This window comes from Cuculus canorus, chromosome 3 (assembly GCF_017976375.1).
Source record: "Cuculus canorus isolate bCucCan1 chromosome 3, bCucCan1.pri, whole genome shotgun sequence".
NCBI lineage: Eukaryota > Metazoa > Chordata > Aves > Cuculiformes > Cuculidae > Cuculus > Cuculus canorus.
The window spans coordinates 75,320,011-75,338,876 of NC_071403.1; the positions used below are offsets into that span (position 1 = coordinate 75,320,011).

At 41.4% G+C, this 18,866-nt stretch overlaps 1 protein-coding gene across 6 annotated transcripts in view; it reads right to left on the reverse strand.

Annotated features, from left to right (window-relative positions):
• Positions 1 to 18,866, reverse strand: part of RIN2 (Ras and Rab interactor 2) — a 78,141-nt gene that overhangs the window by 40,787 nt on the left and 18,488 nt on the right. For 3 of the 6 annotated variants that reach the window (XM_054061716.1, XM_054061719.1, XM_054061718.1), the window contains exon 2: positions 10,357 to 10,448. In XM_054061716.1, the coding sequence (XP_053917691.1) occupies positions 10,357 to 10,413 (57 nt within the window). In that variant the 5' untranslated portion in view covers positions 10,414 to 10,448. Of the gene's footprint in view, positions 1 to 3,786; positions 3,930 to 10,356; positions 10,449 to 11,140; positions 11,284 to 18,584; positions 18,616 to 18,866 lie in introns of those variants that run through there. The other 3 variants (XM_054061715.1, XM_054061717.1, XM_054061720.1) reach the window with 3 other exon arrangements.

Below are 18,866 nucleotides of genomic sequence, written 5' to 3' on the forward strand. Positions count from 1 at the left end.
AAATTATTATACAACAGCTTAAAAGAACTAAATTATTTGATTATTTATGGCATTTACTTTCTCAAATAAAGAACATAATTATAAGAGGTCCATCTGCAAGAGTTATTTCAGAAGGGACACTAAGCCAGCATTCTGATATGGTGGTGGATGAAAAGTAACAAAGTCAGAAGGAAATGGGTGGCTGCTTTTCACATTAGGTCTTGGACTGCACTTGAACAAGTCAGTTAAAAGAGAACTGCTTTGTAACGCTTCAAGCTCAGGTAGAACACAATCTTAATCTTGGACATGAGGGCAAGAACTCATTTTAAAGAGGGCAAGGTTAGCACTAGGGTGGTATCCTGAGAAAAAGAGCATTTGCTAGCCAGATGCCTGGGAAAACAGTTGTGGAGCAGAAAGCAATGACGAAGTTTGCAAGGCATGTTGTTTTGGATGGTTTTTCGGCAGCCACTGGATCGAGGTTATTTGCCATACCGCATCATGACAGTATATAAACCCTGAGAGCATTCCCTCTCTCCTGCCTGCAGTGAAACCTAATGAAAAGGTTCACACAGTGATGCCACCTCCTCTACCAACCACCCCTCCTGGCCCCAGTCTTGGAGTAGGCAAACCCATACCCTGGCAAACAAAGTAAAAACAGCTTTCCAGTCCAAGTTAGAACAATCTTCACAGTTGCCCACATACATGACCCCATATCCCATCAGCAGTAGGTAGTTCAGTACAGCAGCGTCTTCAAAAAAGCTGCAGGCAACATTTTCCTATACTATCTTACTAGAAGTTTTCCTGTAACTCATAACTTCACACCCTCCATTGCTGTGCAGCATTATTCTGATGATAGAATGGTTTGGGTTGGAAGGGACCTCAAAGATCACCCAGTTCCAAGCCCCCTGTCACAGGCAGGGAGACCTGCCACTCCACCAGGTTGCTCAAGGCCTCATCCAATCTGGCCTTGGAACATGTCCAGGAATGGGGCATCCACCACTTCTCTGGACAACCTGTGTTAGTGTCTCATGACTCTCACAGGAAAAAATTTCTTCCTGATATGTCGTCTAAATCTTCCCTCTTTCAGCTTAAAACTCCTCCCCATCTTTCCTGTAGCCCCTTTCAGTACTGGAAGGCTGCTCTAAGGTCTCCCTGGAGCCTTCTTTTCTCTGGGCTGAACAATCTTAATGTCCATGAAAAAGGAGACTGATAAGGGAATGTTTATTTCCAAGCTTTTTCAAACCCTTTTTAATTAACTTTGACAAAGATGTCAATGACAAAACACAGAAACACAGAAAAAAGTGACTTGACACGTTCGCTGAACAAGCCCAACTTTCTCAGTCTGTCCTCATACGGGAGATGTTCCATTCCTTGCATCATTTTCATGGCCTCCTCTGGACTTGGCCTAACAGACCCACGTCCTTCCTGTGTTGAGGTCTCACGAGAGCATAGTAGAGGGGCAGAATCACCTCCCTTGCCCTCTGCTCATATTCAATTCAAAAGAAGTTTCAGTCTGCCTACAATAAGCTAGCTCCATGAAGTATATCTATAGTGGGAGTGAATTACTACACAGCACATGCACACCACAGGTTTCTTCCTGACAAGGTCAGAGCTCCTGGCCATACTGCACCATTGGCATTATAATTTACAAAGATCTTCCACCCACTGACCCTCAAACACCCCCTGAGTCACCATGGTGAGATATGAGCAATGCCTTCCTGACCATGAGAAAGATTAGCAAGAGGAACCCACACCACCCTGACAGAGGAGCCTCGCAGCTCTCTGCAACGTTCAGCACCCTTATGAACAGCACCTCCAACAAAGAGCCACCAAGTGCTCTGCTAGGGACGGGTATATTCATTCATCCTTCTGCATAAGGGAAGAATCCAGTCCCACCTTGGCTTTACAGGGTGAAAAGTACTTTGTAATCCAACCAGGACAACTCTGGAATTCAGATTGCTCAGGTCTTCTATCCACCTACTTAGGAGCAGGAAGCATGCCTTTGGGCTGATACCAAAGGGAAAAATAACTAACAGCCTCCACAGGGAATAAACAGCTGCACACGCCTATTGTGCCCTGCATTCAGAGTGGGTAAGTACACGTGACAGTCTTAGGAAACAGCTCCGACGATATTGAAATCAAATATTTTTCTATTTAAAATAACACCTGAAAATTACAAGCCAAGCCAAGATTTCAGGCCAATCATTAGAAGAATGAAATTCAAATAAAAATTTTAATCACATGTATTGCTATTCAGGTTTTAAAGGAAAAGAAAGCAATTGATCTATGGAAAGTCTTTGGCTACAAACCCAAGCTACAGCTGATGTACATAGGCAATTTATTTAACAGCAATCACTCTGTACCTATAAAGTAGAGAGAGAGACAAACTAATTCAGTTTGAGTGTCAATTAATTCAAAACAGAGAAGCTGACTATAAGTCTAAAAAGACAGAAAAACTGAATTTCTCTTCCTAGCTGCAACTAAGCAGTAGAAGTGGAAGGATCAGCTCTGTTAGTCCTACATCTCTGGTGAGCAATCCATTTTATAACCATAGAATTGTTGAGGTTGGAAAAGACATCCAAAATCATCCAGTCCAACCTTCAGCCCAACTAAACCATGTATACTAAACCATGTCCCAAAGTGCTTTATGAATACCTCCAGGGATTGAGACTCTACCACTTCCCTGGGCAGCCTTTTCCAACGCTTCAACACTCTTTCAGTACAGAAATGTTTCCTAATATCCAATCTAAACCTCCCCTGGCACAATTTGAGGCCATTTCCTCTCATCCTATCCCTTGTTATTTCGGAGAAGAGACCAGCAGCCACCTCACTACAACCTCCTTTAAGTAAGTTGTAGAGAACGATGAAGTCTCCCCTCAGCCTCCTCTTCTCCAGGCTAAACAATCTCAGTTCCCTTAGCTGCCTCATAAGACTTGTGCTCCAAGTCTCCTACAGTCTGTAGCTATAATAATCACTCTTCTATTCAATTAGTTGCAAACATGAATGTGCCTTCTTAAAGTTAGTTATGAATAACTAATGGCATTCTGAAATACTGACAGTGGATTTCTTGTTATTTGTATCAAGATGTACCAAATGCAAATCAAAACCCTAATAAATATATGTTCAGAAAGAAATACACAATTTGCCATTTTAAAATATGGAGAGTGACAGCATATGGAAAAAGCAGAGCCCACTTTTGGTGAACAGCATCCATTCCAAGTTTAATTATAGCCTATCAATTACTTATATTAGGATTTCATCTTCCTGATTTAAAATCACATTTCATAACTGGCAGTGCTGCACAATGGAACACACAGCCAAGAGGCTTTCTTTATTAAATAAGTTCTTATGTCAAAACAGAAGCAAAAAAAATATTCAGTTTTAAGTACCTGCTAAATTTCCCCAGTCTTCATTCAATATTAAGTTTTCTAAGTACAGTGAAGTAGTCAAATACAATCACGCAAGTTTTTACTGCTAAGTAAGATCCACACTGCTGACAAATCTTACTACATCTCTACAGCTTTTGTAGCCTTCTCATCCCTTCTGGTACTGTTGAAGCAGCCCACAAAGCCAACTGTATCCACGGCTGCATCAAAAGAAATGTGACCAGCAGATCAAGGGAGGGAATTTTGAGACCTCACTCATATCCAACTTATCTCTGGAAGTTATATTTAGTTGTTTTTGAATGGCTGCCACATTCAGCCTCTTTAACACAACTGCCTTTTACATCTTTGTCTGGGAAAGTCACTTGCTTATATGACATTCAAGTCCTTAAAAAGAAGTATTTTTAAATGAGTTTTAACTTACAAACATTTTATACCAGAACAGCATATGGCAGGCTCTGCAGAACAGTTTTATCCTGAAGAAGTTGTAATCATAAAGCTTTTTAATTTGTATGTCTGCCTTGAAGAGAACTTGCCAGGAACTGTCTTTCCTGGGAGGAATTTCTCCTGTGTTTAGAAAAAGAAAAAAATAAAATGGCTAAAGACAACTTAAACAAAATGGCACATTTCAAGCAGTCTTATGCTCACGTTCTCTTCTGCAGGCCAAATTTCCTAGATATACTGCATATCCTCCACACCACAAGGCAGTTTTACCCCAGTCTATGAAAAGCCTACATCCTAGACTAGGAAACCATCACCTATCAGCAGGTACTGCACCTGCCTGCAAATTTCTATCTTCAGGAATAACCCCCTCATTTTTAAAAAATAAACTGCCAGTATTTTCAGCAAATGGCAGTTAATTTCCCTTAAATTCTTTTTCACGTTAAAAAAAAAAAAAGTTGCTCTTCTTCTGATTAAAAAAAAGAAAGGATTTTTGGATTGGCATCATTTGGGTATTCTTGCAATTCACTGACACATACTGTTACAACAGCACTTGACAAAATTTTTGATCAAATAACATAAGGTGTACTTATGATTTTATGACAATTTCAGAAGTATTTAGAATCAATGAAACTTCTAGTCATTATACAGTGTATGTGATGGTTGCATGACTAGCATTTGAAAAGATGAGCTGTGAATAATGTGTTTATACCAAATGCAGGAAAGGATCCTGAGTGTATAATGTTAGATCCAACCCTGAGAAAACAAGCAGCAGCAGAAGGCTCAGAATAACTGAACTCTTTAAACAGATTTTCTTTATTTGTAAAGAGTGTGATTCCTATTTTGCTAGAAATAATGGAAAAACTTACCCAGTGGTTTCAACAGACTTGAAATCAAGGCCATAAGAATTTTGAAAGTAAAATACAACTGAAGTGGATGATTATATGGGTCAGAGGCCCCTATATATGCCCCCATTGATTCTTTCCTTTAGAATATTCATTACCTGATGCATTACCTTCCAGTGGAAGACGGTGATACTTGCTGCAATCTCAGAAAAGCACGCTGCTTTTCTTTTTTAATTACTGCAGCAGATGTGATTGAGCTGCCAAAGCCCAAAGTTGTGGCAATTAGCTGCCACTTCACTGACTGTTCCAAGCTCCTGCCTCTTCTGCTGCTCTGAGTGCACCCGCTCTCCTCATGGGTCCCATGCCAACACACACGAGCCCCAAGACTTAAAAAGTAATCTGAAGAAATCTGTCACAGGTATTTAGGGCCATGAAACAGATATTACCCTGCTATGCCACAGAAAGAAGAGGCTCACAGATAAGAAATGTATTTGAAAGTGTGACATCTCCTCAGATGGTGAATTCTTTAACACTAACCTCTGTCAAACTGAAAGGAGACCCTATATAAGATGATAGTATTTTTATGTCTAATGTTTTTATTTGGAATTTATTTCAGATAAAGCACTGCTCTGCAAGTTAAAAAGAAACAATACAACCGCTTTAAAGCCAAATAACCACTATGACTCAGGCAGCATGAATTCACGTAGATGCCCAGTACAGCATTCCCTAATGAAACCTATCCTAAACACTAGATCACCACAAATATCCATGTACTAACTAACTGTTTACATTCCTAAAATCCATGAAAGAAATAATGAAATGCAAACATCAAACTACAATGTTTCCTTTCATAACGTATCATGCTATGCTTATCGCCAACTGGTTCTTCATTCAACAAGTCTGATCTCAGCTTTTAGAAGCTGACAGGGATGACAATATAATTCCTATATACAGATAACAAACATAACTCAGCTCTCCATAGTGCCCTCGACAGAATATCTATATTCAATTATTATATTTTAAACCTTTCAGGATGCCCTGTAAGTAGTAAAAATCAGAGCAAGCATCTTCACTAGAAGCAACACACTCCCAAGGGGCTACAGCCACCTTTCTGAAGCTGCTCTGTCAACACACACATCGCTGCTGTGCATCGCAGAAAGGAGATACCCAGGACCAGGTACAGATCAGTAGCCTCTCTCGGAAGCCCAGCATATATACAGGTCTTCTTACTCATTCAACTCTTGAAGAGCTTCCCCATCCCAACATTAGGAAGAAAATGTTTCCTGTGAGGGTGGTGAGGCACTGGCACAGGCTACCCAGAGAAGTTGTGGATGTCCCATCCCTCGAGCTGTTCAAGGCCAGGTTGGATGAGGCTTTAAGAAACCTGATCCAGTGGAAAATGTCCTTGCCCATGGCAGGGGCTTAGGAGTGGATGATTTTAAGTTTCCTTCCAATCCAAACTATTCCGTGATTCTGTGAAAGTCAGTCAAGGTGATCACAGCAGAACACTTCCAAGTCCTGAGATTTACAACAGCTAAAGAGGAAAAGGTAAGATCAGTGCTTCTTATCTGGCAAGGGAACACAGGCTGAAGACAGCAAGGATCAGTATCCAACTGGACAAATAAGCCTCAGCACTTACCACCCCCCCTTCCTGCCAGCATCTCATTTTTCATTCTTTCTGGAGACCTGCATCCTCTTTGGCATCACATCTTTTCCTTCCTGTTTTGATAAGCAGAGCATAGCAACCCTCAAAGAGCACCCTGTGTCACGATGCGGCAAAGTGCCAGAGGCAAGCCAAACTGGGAATGCTATTTCTGTACTTAATGTCTGAATACAATTAAATATTTTGATAGATGGTTGCAATTTCTGGTTATTTTGCACAGAGCTATGAATTCCCAAGACCATTAACATTATTCAGTGTCTTATTCACCAGTAAGCAACAAAGTTTTCCTTGATGTTTGATTTTGGGACAGAAAAGCTCTGATGTCAGTTCAATAAAGATTGGAAGATTTTGATGAGGAGGATCGTTCAGTAAAAAGTACGTTTGGCAGAGACACATATTCAGTTCCTTGCTTTACCATAGACTCCCTCTGTAACTAATGATAAGCTACTCATTCCCAGGATTACCCATGCCTAACTCCATCTTTGCTTTATTTTCACTACTTGCTGGCTCTGAGCCTTCATAAACTGCAAGGCATAAAAACTTCAGAGAATTTAGCCTATAAAACTACAGACTTCAGCCTTTGTAAAATAGGGACAACACTGTTTTCCTGGTATACTAATAGTCAAAAGGATCAATGTGAAAACACTACGAGATGGTAAAAAGCTATAGCAGTGGGAACATCAGATGGTCTGGGTCAGAAGGGACCTTAACGAACATCCGGTTCCAATTCCCCTGCCATGGTAGAGACACGTTCCATTGCATCAAGTTGATCAAAGCCTCATCCAACCTGGCCTCGAACACCTCCAGGGATGGGGCAGCCACAACTTCTCTGGGAAACCTGTGCCAGTGCCTCACCACCCTTGTAGGAAAACATTTCATCCTAAAATCTCATTTTTCAGCTTTAAATCATTCTCTGCACTCCCCAATAAAGAGCCCCTCCCCAGCTTTCCTGTAGGCCCTTTCAATACTGGAACGCTGCTCTAAGGTCTTCCCAGAGCTTTCTCTTCTCCAGGCTGAACAACCCCAACTCTCTCTGTCTTCGTATGGGAGGTTCTCCAGCCCTCGCATCATCTTTGTGGCCTCCTCTGGACTCCATCTTACAAATCAATGTTCTCCAATGTTTGCACTAATGTTTGTGTTAATGTTTGTGCTGATAAGATACAAGACATAACAAGGGTGTACTGCAAAACTGAGAAGCAGTTCCTGTCCCCAGAAGACCCCATTTATCGTTGACCACATGAAGCTCTGGGCAAGCCAAAGAGGAAAACACACTGTCACTGCAGCACTGATTATTTGTTCCCAAAAGATCCACCTGCTATGACTGCCTTAAGAGAGAGAAAACGTGCAACATATGACACAAACACCTCAATGTGTGTGTGTGTCAGTAGAACAATACAGTGAAGCCTGTGACACAAACTGGTCCTGCACACTATACCGGTGGTTATTATAGCTCCCTGTGTGCTAAAAGCATCAGCCACCACTTGCTTGGTTCCCTTTGCCTGTTGCCTATCATGAATGCATTCATCATCTGCTAGAACAACCACACCCATCCCTTATCTCCCCATAACATTAGGGTTGGATTCAGGCAGCAAAAGAATGTCATTTTTGTCCCAGAAGAACAGAAGGAATGGAAACGGCAACACCTGAAATATGTAACATGGGACCTATGAAGACAGCGGGTGCACTAGGAGCAGCAGAAGAGGCAGGAGCTTGGAACAGTCAATAAAGTGGCAGCTGATTGCCATGACTTTGAGCTATGGCTGTTCAATCACATCTGCAGTACTTAAAGAAAAGCAGTATGCTTTTTTTTTTTCATAGTGCAAGCTCAGATGGCAGCAAGTATTAGCGTCTTCCACTGGAAGAATCTACAGCAGGTGATGAATATTCTGAAGGAAGCAATCAATGTAAGTTAATTCAGTGCTCAGAAACACCTGTAAATTTTGATTGCTCCTTTGAGCAAAGCCTTGCCCAGCAAGACAGCCCCTGTGATCCTGGAATTAAATAAACAGCAAAATTCTAGTGCAGAACAGACAGCTTCAACTCTGTTGTATTTAACCCCGATCACAAGCTGGTCTATGTGACAGTATATTCATATCTTCCTAGCCAGTAGTAGGACACCACAGTTTAATAGGTCAGCATACTTTCAATAAAGTGGCACTGCCTGGACACTGTTCTCCCTGTCCTACTCTCTAGAAGTATATGGTTTTTGCAGCAGTAGTCCCACACAAAGGCTTTGTTAACTACATTTCAGCTCAAGCAGTCCTTTTTTCTAAAAAAAAAAAGTTAACTACAGCCTCTTCTACAATTAACTTCAGACCTTCTCCATTACACAGAAATAAAACAGTTAATGCAATTCAGACATCTTTTGAAACCATACTACTCATTCCTATTGCCCCTCTGCTTTTTGTGATGCCAGCCTGAAAGATGATAGTACTCCAAAGTCTGTCTGCTGCATAAAGTCTCTCTCTGTCACATAAGAAGACCAAAATATATTCCTGTATTCCTCTAGAAAACAGCAAGTCCACTGTAGCCCCCTGACTGAACCCCCAAAGCCTTAACAAAACCTCTCAGAGAGCAGGAGACAGAAGAGAGGACACGATGACCCATGCTTACTTTTGCAATGTGACTGTTCATGCCTGAGCTAAGCTACAAATGCTGAGCAAATCTGGGGCCAATCATGCCAGACAATTCTGCAGGAAATACTGGGAAAAGGCAAAATTAAGTTATCAAATTTAATCCGGGACAAAAATTCCCAGAAACAGAAGTTATTTGTAACTATGTAGAAATGAAGATGATGACAGAAGATGCACAAAACTTAATGATTGCAAGCAGCCAATCCCAGAGTACATGCTTTGTCATGCAGTTCTCAAGGTTCAATTTTCCAGCTGTAATGAGGTTAGTGGGACAAAAATGAGATATTCACACCCAGGGAAAAATGCATTTCTAAATGCATGGAGTATTTGAAGATGCTTCGACTGAGGGCTCTGCCTCTCTGTAGCTCTGAGTACCGGCTCAGCATCTGGAGATGCCTCCACCCCTACCTGTACTCCCAGGCGTTTCCCAGGGGCATTAGGAGAGCATATGTCACATCCTGCCTTCCTGGCCCCTGTTGGACATTGCCATGCATCAGCTCTATTCCAGGATAGAATGGAACTGGAGAGAGACAGAAGGGCTCTCACTTGAAACATCTTTCTCACTGGAATATGCTGTATTAGGTGTGCTGTAAGCAATAATATATCTCAAACCAGCTCCCAGAACAGAGAAACACTAAATGGAATTATTTCTCTTTCCTCTCTATAAGGAAGTCCATGCCAGAACAGAACTTGCTTTCAGTGCCTGTATCATCCAGGAAGCAGGGCTGAATATCTTAAAGGAGGCAGCATTAGACCACTTTAAAGTATGTAGGCATCTGAAGTGTGTAGGCACCTACTTTGCTGGATTTTTGAGAGTGCGGCAGTGAGTTAAGCACCAGCTTCTTGTTAATTTTAAACAAGACGGAGTTAGGCTATAGAAAACCAGTCAAATACAACCTACAAGGCAAAAACACCACAACACAAAATGGACTGAAATATGCATTAAGAAAATATAAATATAGTATTTTCATGAGTGTCCAGGTTACACACAGATAAGGAGCCCTCACCAATTTTTCTTAAAACAGGCAAGCAAATTAAATCAATTCTCAATCCAGTAATGGAAATCATAAACCTGCACTGCAACTTTAAGCTGTACAAATCCAGTTTATGAAAAGTCTAATAATTTTATGCCTGTGCATAATAAAGCTTGTGTTCTCAGCATCAGCAGCAAAGAAAGCCACAAACTGTTTTTCACCAAATATTCTGTTCAGTGCACAGAAAAACAATATACACATGAAATAACCAGGTGGCAATCTAACCACAAATACTATCTGTGAAAAAAGATTCTCAATGAAGCGCTTCGAATTCTAAAGAGAGAGCTTGCTAGGTATCACAGACTGTACTGCACATCTTGCAACACTTGTTTCACATAAACCCACATGCTTTATGTTGTGTGTAAATATCCAATTTACCTTAAAGAAACTTCCTCTTTTGTCCAGGCAACGGGCTTTCATTGTCAAAGATGACATCTTCCCAGAAGGATTCAAATGTATGCCTTGAACTCCTGAAAGCAGACATTTTTTTAATGGTTAGTCCAGTCTGTAGGAAATTCCTTTGTAAGCCACAGAAACAGTCACAACAAGCCTTCTGCCAAAACAGAACAGACCAGAATCCTTACGTATCTCTTTGGTCTATTATTTTTCCATAAATTGCTTCAAAAAGACAGGGCTACTCAGAGCTCCATGTTTCTGCCTTCTCCTCACAGCTGTTCCTGTAGCTGTGAGTAGATTTTAATGTGCTCATTAAAAAAGAATGCTAAAACATAACGAATGCTTTGTTTGTTTGCTTGATCTCAGCCTGAAGTACAAATAGAACAAAAAGTTAGCTGTCACTACAATCTACTTTCCAATATTACAGTATTAGTAGGGCTTACTGGGAGGCAAAAAATATTAAAAACACTCACAGGAGAGAATTATAGAATCTGTAAGCTTGGAAAATACCTCAATGAAATCCAACCATCAACACAACACCACCATGCCTACTAAACCATGCCCCAAGGCGTCCCTTCCATACATTTTTTGAACACCTCCAGGGATGGAGACTCCACCATTCCCCTGGGCAGCCTGTTCCAATGCTTCACCACTCTTTCAGTAAAGAAATTTTCCCCAATATCCAATCTAAACCTCCCCTGGCACAACTTGAGGCCATTTCCTCTCATCCTATTGCTTGCTACTTTGGAAAGAAACCAGCACCCACCTCGCTACAATCTCCTTTCAGGGAGCTGTAGAGGGCAATGAGGTCTCACTTCAGCCTCATCTTCTCCAGGCTAAACAAATCCCAGCTTTCTCTGCTGCTCCTCATAACACTTGTTCTCTAGACCTTTCAACAGCTTCATAGATAATTGAAACAACTCAGAAAAACAAATGCAATCCCCTCAAAAATCCTGTCTGAAGTACCTAAAACGCAATTATTCATATCCAAGTGAGAAACTTAAAATGCACAGTTCGGAACAAGCTGCATTTTCTATGATCAGGTAAACTGAGCGAACAGTTTAACACTGCTTTGAAGAATATAGCAACAAAACAGGCATACAAAGAGAAACATCATGCGGATGATCTCCAGCTGGTTAGTACAGTCCCTCTACAGTCACAACCAATTCACACCAGTAATTAGTGAACAAGCTTCTGGACTAAACTGAAGCCAAGTTCCATGGCTAAAATGTTCCTCTAGGATTTTTAACAGCAAATTTATAATTGCACTTAAATAACTCTTCTCCTTGCTCACATGTTTACTGACCGCACAGCAGGCACTTATGTCAGAAGACTCAGTTAACTAAATGGCAAATATTGCAGGTGCAAAACATTATGGACTATGACAGAGAAGCATGTTTTGATACGGTACAAGCAGAAATTAAAATACAAGTGGCAGGGAGCAGTAGAAAACAAGTTTAGTAGGATGGCTGCAGATGAAGTTTGAGGAAAACAAAGCAGCAGGGATAAAGAATGCCAAGTGTGAAAAAAACCACATCTGACCAATCAAATAATAGGATCAAGAAAAAGCTTAAAAGAAAACGAGGGTTAGGTGAAAAACCCTGGCAAGCCCAAGTACTGGAAAGGGGTGAGAGGTAAAAGCAGAGGAAAAGAAACATTTTACCTTGGTTTTAAGATGTAACAACAACCTTAAAATTGTTCACTGCTTCCAGAGATCAGACCTCAGGAGCACTAGAAAAGGTTACATTTTTCCACTTAGATTCTGGTTAAAAAGCAACCATGGCAGGAAGCTGAGGAACCAGCCTACTTTCCATGCAGAGTCTGCAGGCTTTAAAGGTTGAAAGAAAAATCCTGAATTCTGCATTCTTGTGAAAGCCAAACACTAGAGGACGACCAAGAGACAAAAAGAGTGCTGGAACACCACCACCACTAGTAATAATAATAATTTCTTTGTAAATCAGTATATTTGAAGGACTGCATTCCTGATGAGGCTCTAAAGCAATTTGATCCATACTGCTTTACCTAAAGTCTGTCTAAATAACTTGATGACACCTAATCCTAGAAAAGACTGAAGCCCAGAGCAGTGGGCAAGTTTGCAGATGCTACTACATCAGTTGAGCTCTGTGTTCTCATTTGCCCCAGGCACAAGGGTATGGAAGCATTGTTCCACTCTGGGGAGCATCAGGCATTTTAAAGACTATTGGTATTTAATACTGGTTATTCTAAACAATCTAAAGATTGCCATAAAACGAGGCATTTTAATTATAAAAATCATAGAATAGTTTGGGTTGGAAAGGACCATAAAGACTATCCAGTTCCAACACCCTAACATGGGTAAGGACACCTTCCATTGCATCAGGTTGCTCAAGGCCTCATCCAACATGGCCTTGAACACCTCCAGGGATGGGGCAGCCACGACTTCTCTAGGCAATCTGTGCCAATGCCTCATCATCCTCACAGGAAAACATTTCTTCCTGATATCTCATTTAAACCTCCCATCTTTCAGCTTAAAAATGTTCACACTTATCCTGTCCCTGCACTAACTGATAAAGAGCCCCTCCCCAGCTTTCCTGGAGTCCCCTTTCATTACTGGAAAGCTGCTACAAGGTTTCCCCAGAGCCTTCTCTTCTCCAGGCTTAACAACCCCACTCTCTCAGTCTGTCTTTGTATGGGAGGTGTTCCAGCCCCCAGATCATCTCCACGGCCTCCTCTGGAGTCACTCCAACAGCTCCATATCCTTTCTATGCTGAGGACTCCAGAACTGAACTGAATGTTTTCCTCAATGAATTATGAAAAGGGAATTTGCACCTGGAAGATTAAGGTGGAGAAAGACCCAAGAAAACCAAAAAGGAATTAGAGTAAAAATTCAATTTTCCAAGTTGATGCTATTCTCTTAACAACATCAAATTCAATTGCAGAAAAAAAACCCTAAAAGATTTTAAAGGAATTACATTAGGGGCCTATGAGCAAAATTGTGCAGTTGTATGTGCATCTCTAGCATCAGCCATTCATCATTCCATCTGCAAACAACAGCCCCTTTGCAGGAAATCAAATGTTTTTCAATTTTTTTTTTTTTTAATTTAACCACAAGGATGTCTGCATACAATTCTATTACCAAAATAAGACCCTGCCAAGATTTTTACATTCATCTTATTTCAAAACAGAAGAGAAGTTTATAAGCTTCCACACTCAAACACACAGAAGAATGCAAACATACAAATACACTTTGACCTTCAAAGAGCTGTATGACTCAAACAAGACCACCTTTTATTTTGATTGTAAGACACTCTGAAGCTCTAAACTTTTCCATAGCTGCTCTGAGGGTGGTGAGGCACTGGCACAGGTTGCCCGGAGAAGTCATGGCTGCCCCATCCCTGGGGCAAAGCATGTCTTCTTCTGTACATACCACAGACAAACGTTTTCTCCCTCCCCTGTATTGTAAGGACTCAGACAGAGAGTTGAGATAGATTTGCTTAGACATTGCCTGGGTGAATGCTTAGAAAACCCATCTGAAAATGTCATCAAGCTGCAGGAGCCAACTCGATGTATAATTCATGTGACCTTTTGTCTGGCCATCTGGAAGGTAGCCTTTGCTGTGTTTCAGCAGTCAAGACTTCACCTACTTAGCAGTCTCTACAGCTCTTGGCTCTCAAAGGGCACGAGGTGCTAGACTACCGCCTGCTGCTCTGGTTCGAGTGGCTCCCTTCCAGCAGCATGAGTCTCTCCTGTAAGCAGTGCTGCCTTCCTGCAGCTCTGCAAATCCAGGACAAAGCTTGTGCATGTAAAAGGAGGAGACAGTCCAGGAAGAAGGAATGATTTGTCTGCCTTGTCTGAAATGCAATGCTGCTCCATAGATGCTGACGCCCATGCAAACTGTACGTTTCAATAAAACTTGATGCTTTTCACCTTCTTTCTTTCATTCCTTTCTCCTCCTGGTTTTCATTTACACGGGAATGCCAGAGCACCAGCCAGGTGCCTTGATGTAACCAAGACTACTGACTTCTTCCCAAAACAGCTCCTACTTTCCTCCCTCTCTTGCAACTTTATATGGCATTTTATATGTCCTCGTACTTAATCTTAGTAGTGCCAATCACCGTCATCTGGGGCTGGACTAGATGACCTGTAAAGGTCCTTTCCAGTCCAAAGCATTCTATGATTCTTGGACTTTTCAAGATCCTTCCCTTTAATCCTCTCATTCCATCCTTGCCTTTATTTAGGCAAAACATCTAATTTTCATTAGCTAAAAGTTCTGGCAAAGATGAAACAGTCTGTATTTCACCCTTGAGCTGGAAAGTAAAGGTTACAGCAATCCAGGAAACTTAAAAAAGAGTTCCTGCCCCCAACTCTTCTTACCCAACATCTGTTCTATGTCCTAAGGAATCAAGACGATACAACTGCATCAACTTTCTCCTCAGTTCCCAACTATGATTTTTGATATCTTGGCCAACCTAACAAGACCAGAATGAGGAAGATAGCCTCCGTTTACAAATACTGAGAAAAGGATAAAGGGAAGAGACTCCATTAATGCTGTCACTGAAGGGAAAGGAGAGATTTGCAGCCTTCTTTTTACTGGCCAGCCAACAGAATTACCCAAACCCACTTTTTTTTTTTTTATATTAAGCATAAGTTATTCCACTGAAGGAACTGGCTGTCCTCTTTCATTCTCAATCTGTAAAGCCCATGCAACCACTGAGCACAGACACTCACAGAAACTACTTTTACTAGTCTGCAGTCAAGGCAGAAGAGCAGAAAATATCAGTGCAGACCTTAAGAACAAACTGGCAAAGGTCTGCTGCTGCCAGGAGACTTATGTTGATTGATATCTGTCAATGTAATCTCTCTGCCATCCACTTTGCCAGTAGCGGATTACAGGAGTGGAACTGAAACACACTCCCTACTGTCTCATAAAAAATGCATGGAAGCTAGGTAAAGCATACTACACACGTACTTGAAAACCTAGGGTGAATTAGCAACATGTTGCAATCAAATTAAAATAGCTATTTATAAATATACAGTTTAAAAAAAAACCCCAATTAATCCTGTGAACCAATTTTCTGGTGGGTTAAGCTGGAAAACAAAAACGGAAGGATAAATACATTTCACTTTTTTAAGAAATGTGAAAATACTATTTCTAAAACACAATCCTACACTTGAGAGATACACACAGAACTTTAGATTTTCAGCAAATTGAAGCATTCTCACATGTTTCATTATCCTCCTACCACATTTGCACTGCCCCATGGAGAGGGCTGCTTTCATCTCTAACCTACAGAGCTTTAATTTGTCTAATTACTCTGACCTTATCCGATTCTTGGCAAAATTAAACTTTTCCTTTTGAAAGTATTTCCTCTGAGAAGTTAACTGCAAGCCTACTTCCAGGGAGACAGATACAACCGAGCACAGTATCACTTTGAAAATCTATCAAATAAGAGCCTCAGTCTGAAAACTGTCGTCAGTGCCAGGATTTTGCAGACCTCTCAACTCAAATGTTGCATTGTGTTAGCACAGCTGTATCCACAAGAAAAAAGCAAGCGAATTATGCAAAAAGGATTCTAATTTCCATCATTCTTCTGGGTGCAGAAAGGGTTCACAGTCTGTCTTTTTTTTTCCCCTTCAAATAATGCAAGGGCACATTAATTGAAGGAAAACAAATAACACACAGAGCAAATGTGACAAGTCACTTTTTACAGTGTCATATTTCTGTATTTTGTCATTTTAATTAAAAAGTGTTTGAAAAAGCTTGGGAATAAACATTCCTTGATCAATCCCCTTTTTTGTTGGAGATTGGTATTGCTCAGCCCAGAGAAGAGAAGGTTCCAGGGAGACCTTAGAGCAGCCTTCCAGCACTGAAAGGGGCTGCAGGAACGCTGGGGAGGGACTCTTTATCAGGGAGTGCAGGGACAGGGCAAAGGGGAACAGTTTTAAGATGAAAGAGGGGAGATGGAAATCAGATATTAGGAAGAAACTTTTTCCTGTGAGGGTGATGAGGCACTGGCCCAGGTTGCCCAGAGAAGTCATGGCTGCCCCATCCCTGGAGGTGTTCAAGGCCAGGCTGGAGGAGGCTTTGAGCAACCTGATGAGCAACCATTAAAGAAAAGATACAATGTCGTCAAAGGCAACCAGCAGAATTAAATGATGTGCAAGTATTCTGATCAGTAAAATAAGGTTCAGTTATGTCCCAAGTGGTCACACAAGGTTTTAAGCTTCTAAGTTTTTTCAGTCGCTACATTTGTCACATCAGGCAACATGACTCTTAAGCCTGATTAATGGTAGAGGTAGAAAAAGGCACTGAGGATCCCCAGAGCATTAGTAGTTCCCCTCAAGCTGTTACAGCAGTGAGCAGTTTTATCAGGACACCAGCACTGCCTTGCCTCTTGCTCTGTTTTGTTCAAACTCTGTACCAGGACAATCACTCAGTCAGCCTGGTATTAAACAAGAAATACAGAAAAACAGCCAGGTCACGGACTTCCCTATAGTCCCACCTTTCAGACAAATCCTTGTCTCTCATTTCATTCACAATGCTCATCTGAGATGGGAATTTCCACAGGCTGGGAGAGGACAGGACAAGTACAACCACAGAGGACCACTACAGTGACACCTAGCTCTGGACATTACCTGTGCAGCAACCTGCTTGAGGCTGGGAGAGCAGGTATCATAGAATGGTTTGGGTTGGAAGGGACTTCAAAGACCATCCAGTTTCAAGCCCTCTGCCATGCATCAGGTTGCTCAAAGCCTCATCCAACCCGGTCTTGAACACCTCCACGGTTGGGGCAGTCACCAGTTCTCTGGACAACCTGCGCCAGTGCCCCACCACCCTCACAGGAAAACATTTCTTCCTAAGATCTCACTTACATCTCCCCTCCTGCAGCTTAAAAATGTTCCCCCTCATCCTATCCCTGCATACACCTGTAGAGCCTCACCCCAGCTTTCCTGGAGATCCTTTGAGTACTGGAAGGCTGCTAAAAAGTCTTCCTGGAGCCTTCTCTTCTCCAGACTAAACAAGCCCAACTCTCAGCCAGTCCTGCTCCTTTTCTAGTAGTCCTCCTTTCTAAAAAAAAAGGCTGACAAACTGCCCTCCTCCGCCCACTCCCATTCACAACTTCGGCCTACAGAGAGTGATGTTCAACCTGTATTTTGCAAACATTATTTTTCAGCTCTCAATACTGGCAACATCCTTATTTATTACATTTCAAAGCTGTTTTCAGTTTCCTTGGCTGATCATTTCGGACTCCTGTGTTTGCATCCTGAAATATCAGTGCTCCCCATCCTGGTGAACATAACAAGACTTTAAAAATAAACAGCCATCCTTCCTAGGACTCCTTCACTGCACTATGCGTTAAGCCATAAAATACTAAGAACTGCTTAGGGAACTACTACTTGGACAGACTCGGATCTTCAAGGCTGTGAACCAGCCCACGCATCAGGCTTGGTAGATTTAGTCAGATAAATATAAAGTAGAAATATCACTGCCAAACTCAGGCACTTATCTTCCTACATCTGGTTTCAGCTAGTCATCACTCCTGCCTCACCAACATTTTGCCTGCAGGCTTATTTTTCCTCCTTATTCCAGAGCTTACTCACCACCAGCCTTTTAAGAGACTAAAGGATAAAGAAGAATTTCTTTGAACTTGTTTCAGCACGGCAGTCTCAGAAGAGGTTTTAAGCCCCATTAGATTTTGGATAGATCTGCTGTCTCACTCACAACTGCTTACCCTCTTCTTTTATCTACACTGAAGTCATAAATGCAGGAATGGAAGCATCTGAAAACCCCATCTGAAAAGTGCACAAGAGTTGGTCTGACTCTGCTTCCACTGACACAAACAGACATTGTATCACTCTTTCCAACAAGAGTGTACAGTTAGGCAAACACTGAATGACTCGGAAAATCCCTTCCTTAAGCTTTGCTGAACATGGCATGCTCCCAAGATCATGTTCACTGCTGGTGCCGTCCCTCTGCACCCCTTCCAAACAGTTTCTTCTTCCTCTCTTCCACTAAACAACCCCTTCCTGCTTGCTCCCATGGCATACTTTCCACATTACTGAAAAGGAATAAAAACCCAAGTCATTTCCTTCGGCGCAGCATTTAATTGTGAAGGATACTAACACATCTCTTATAAGAGAATGATTGTACATTGATATATTCACGTCTTGTTTTGCCTCTAGACATGTCAGAGCAATACATTTATAAGACTGGTTTTGATTTGGATAACCTTTCAGAAGGTTCATATTCTTCCCAAATTCCTTGGCCCGGGTATCTCACAAAACTAGAATTTCTTGCAGTATTTCAGTGATTTCCATTCGCTATTCCTGCCAAAAACAGTGAATAAGAAAAACAAAGACATTCAGAAATACGTTTTCAAACCTCCCAAAATATGCTTAACATTGATCTGCAGATCCTGGAAGAAGTAAAAAAAGGTAATTGCTTTAATTACAATATAGCTTCAAGGCCTGGAGAACTTCAGAATTCATAATGAAACATAGAGCCAAATGCA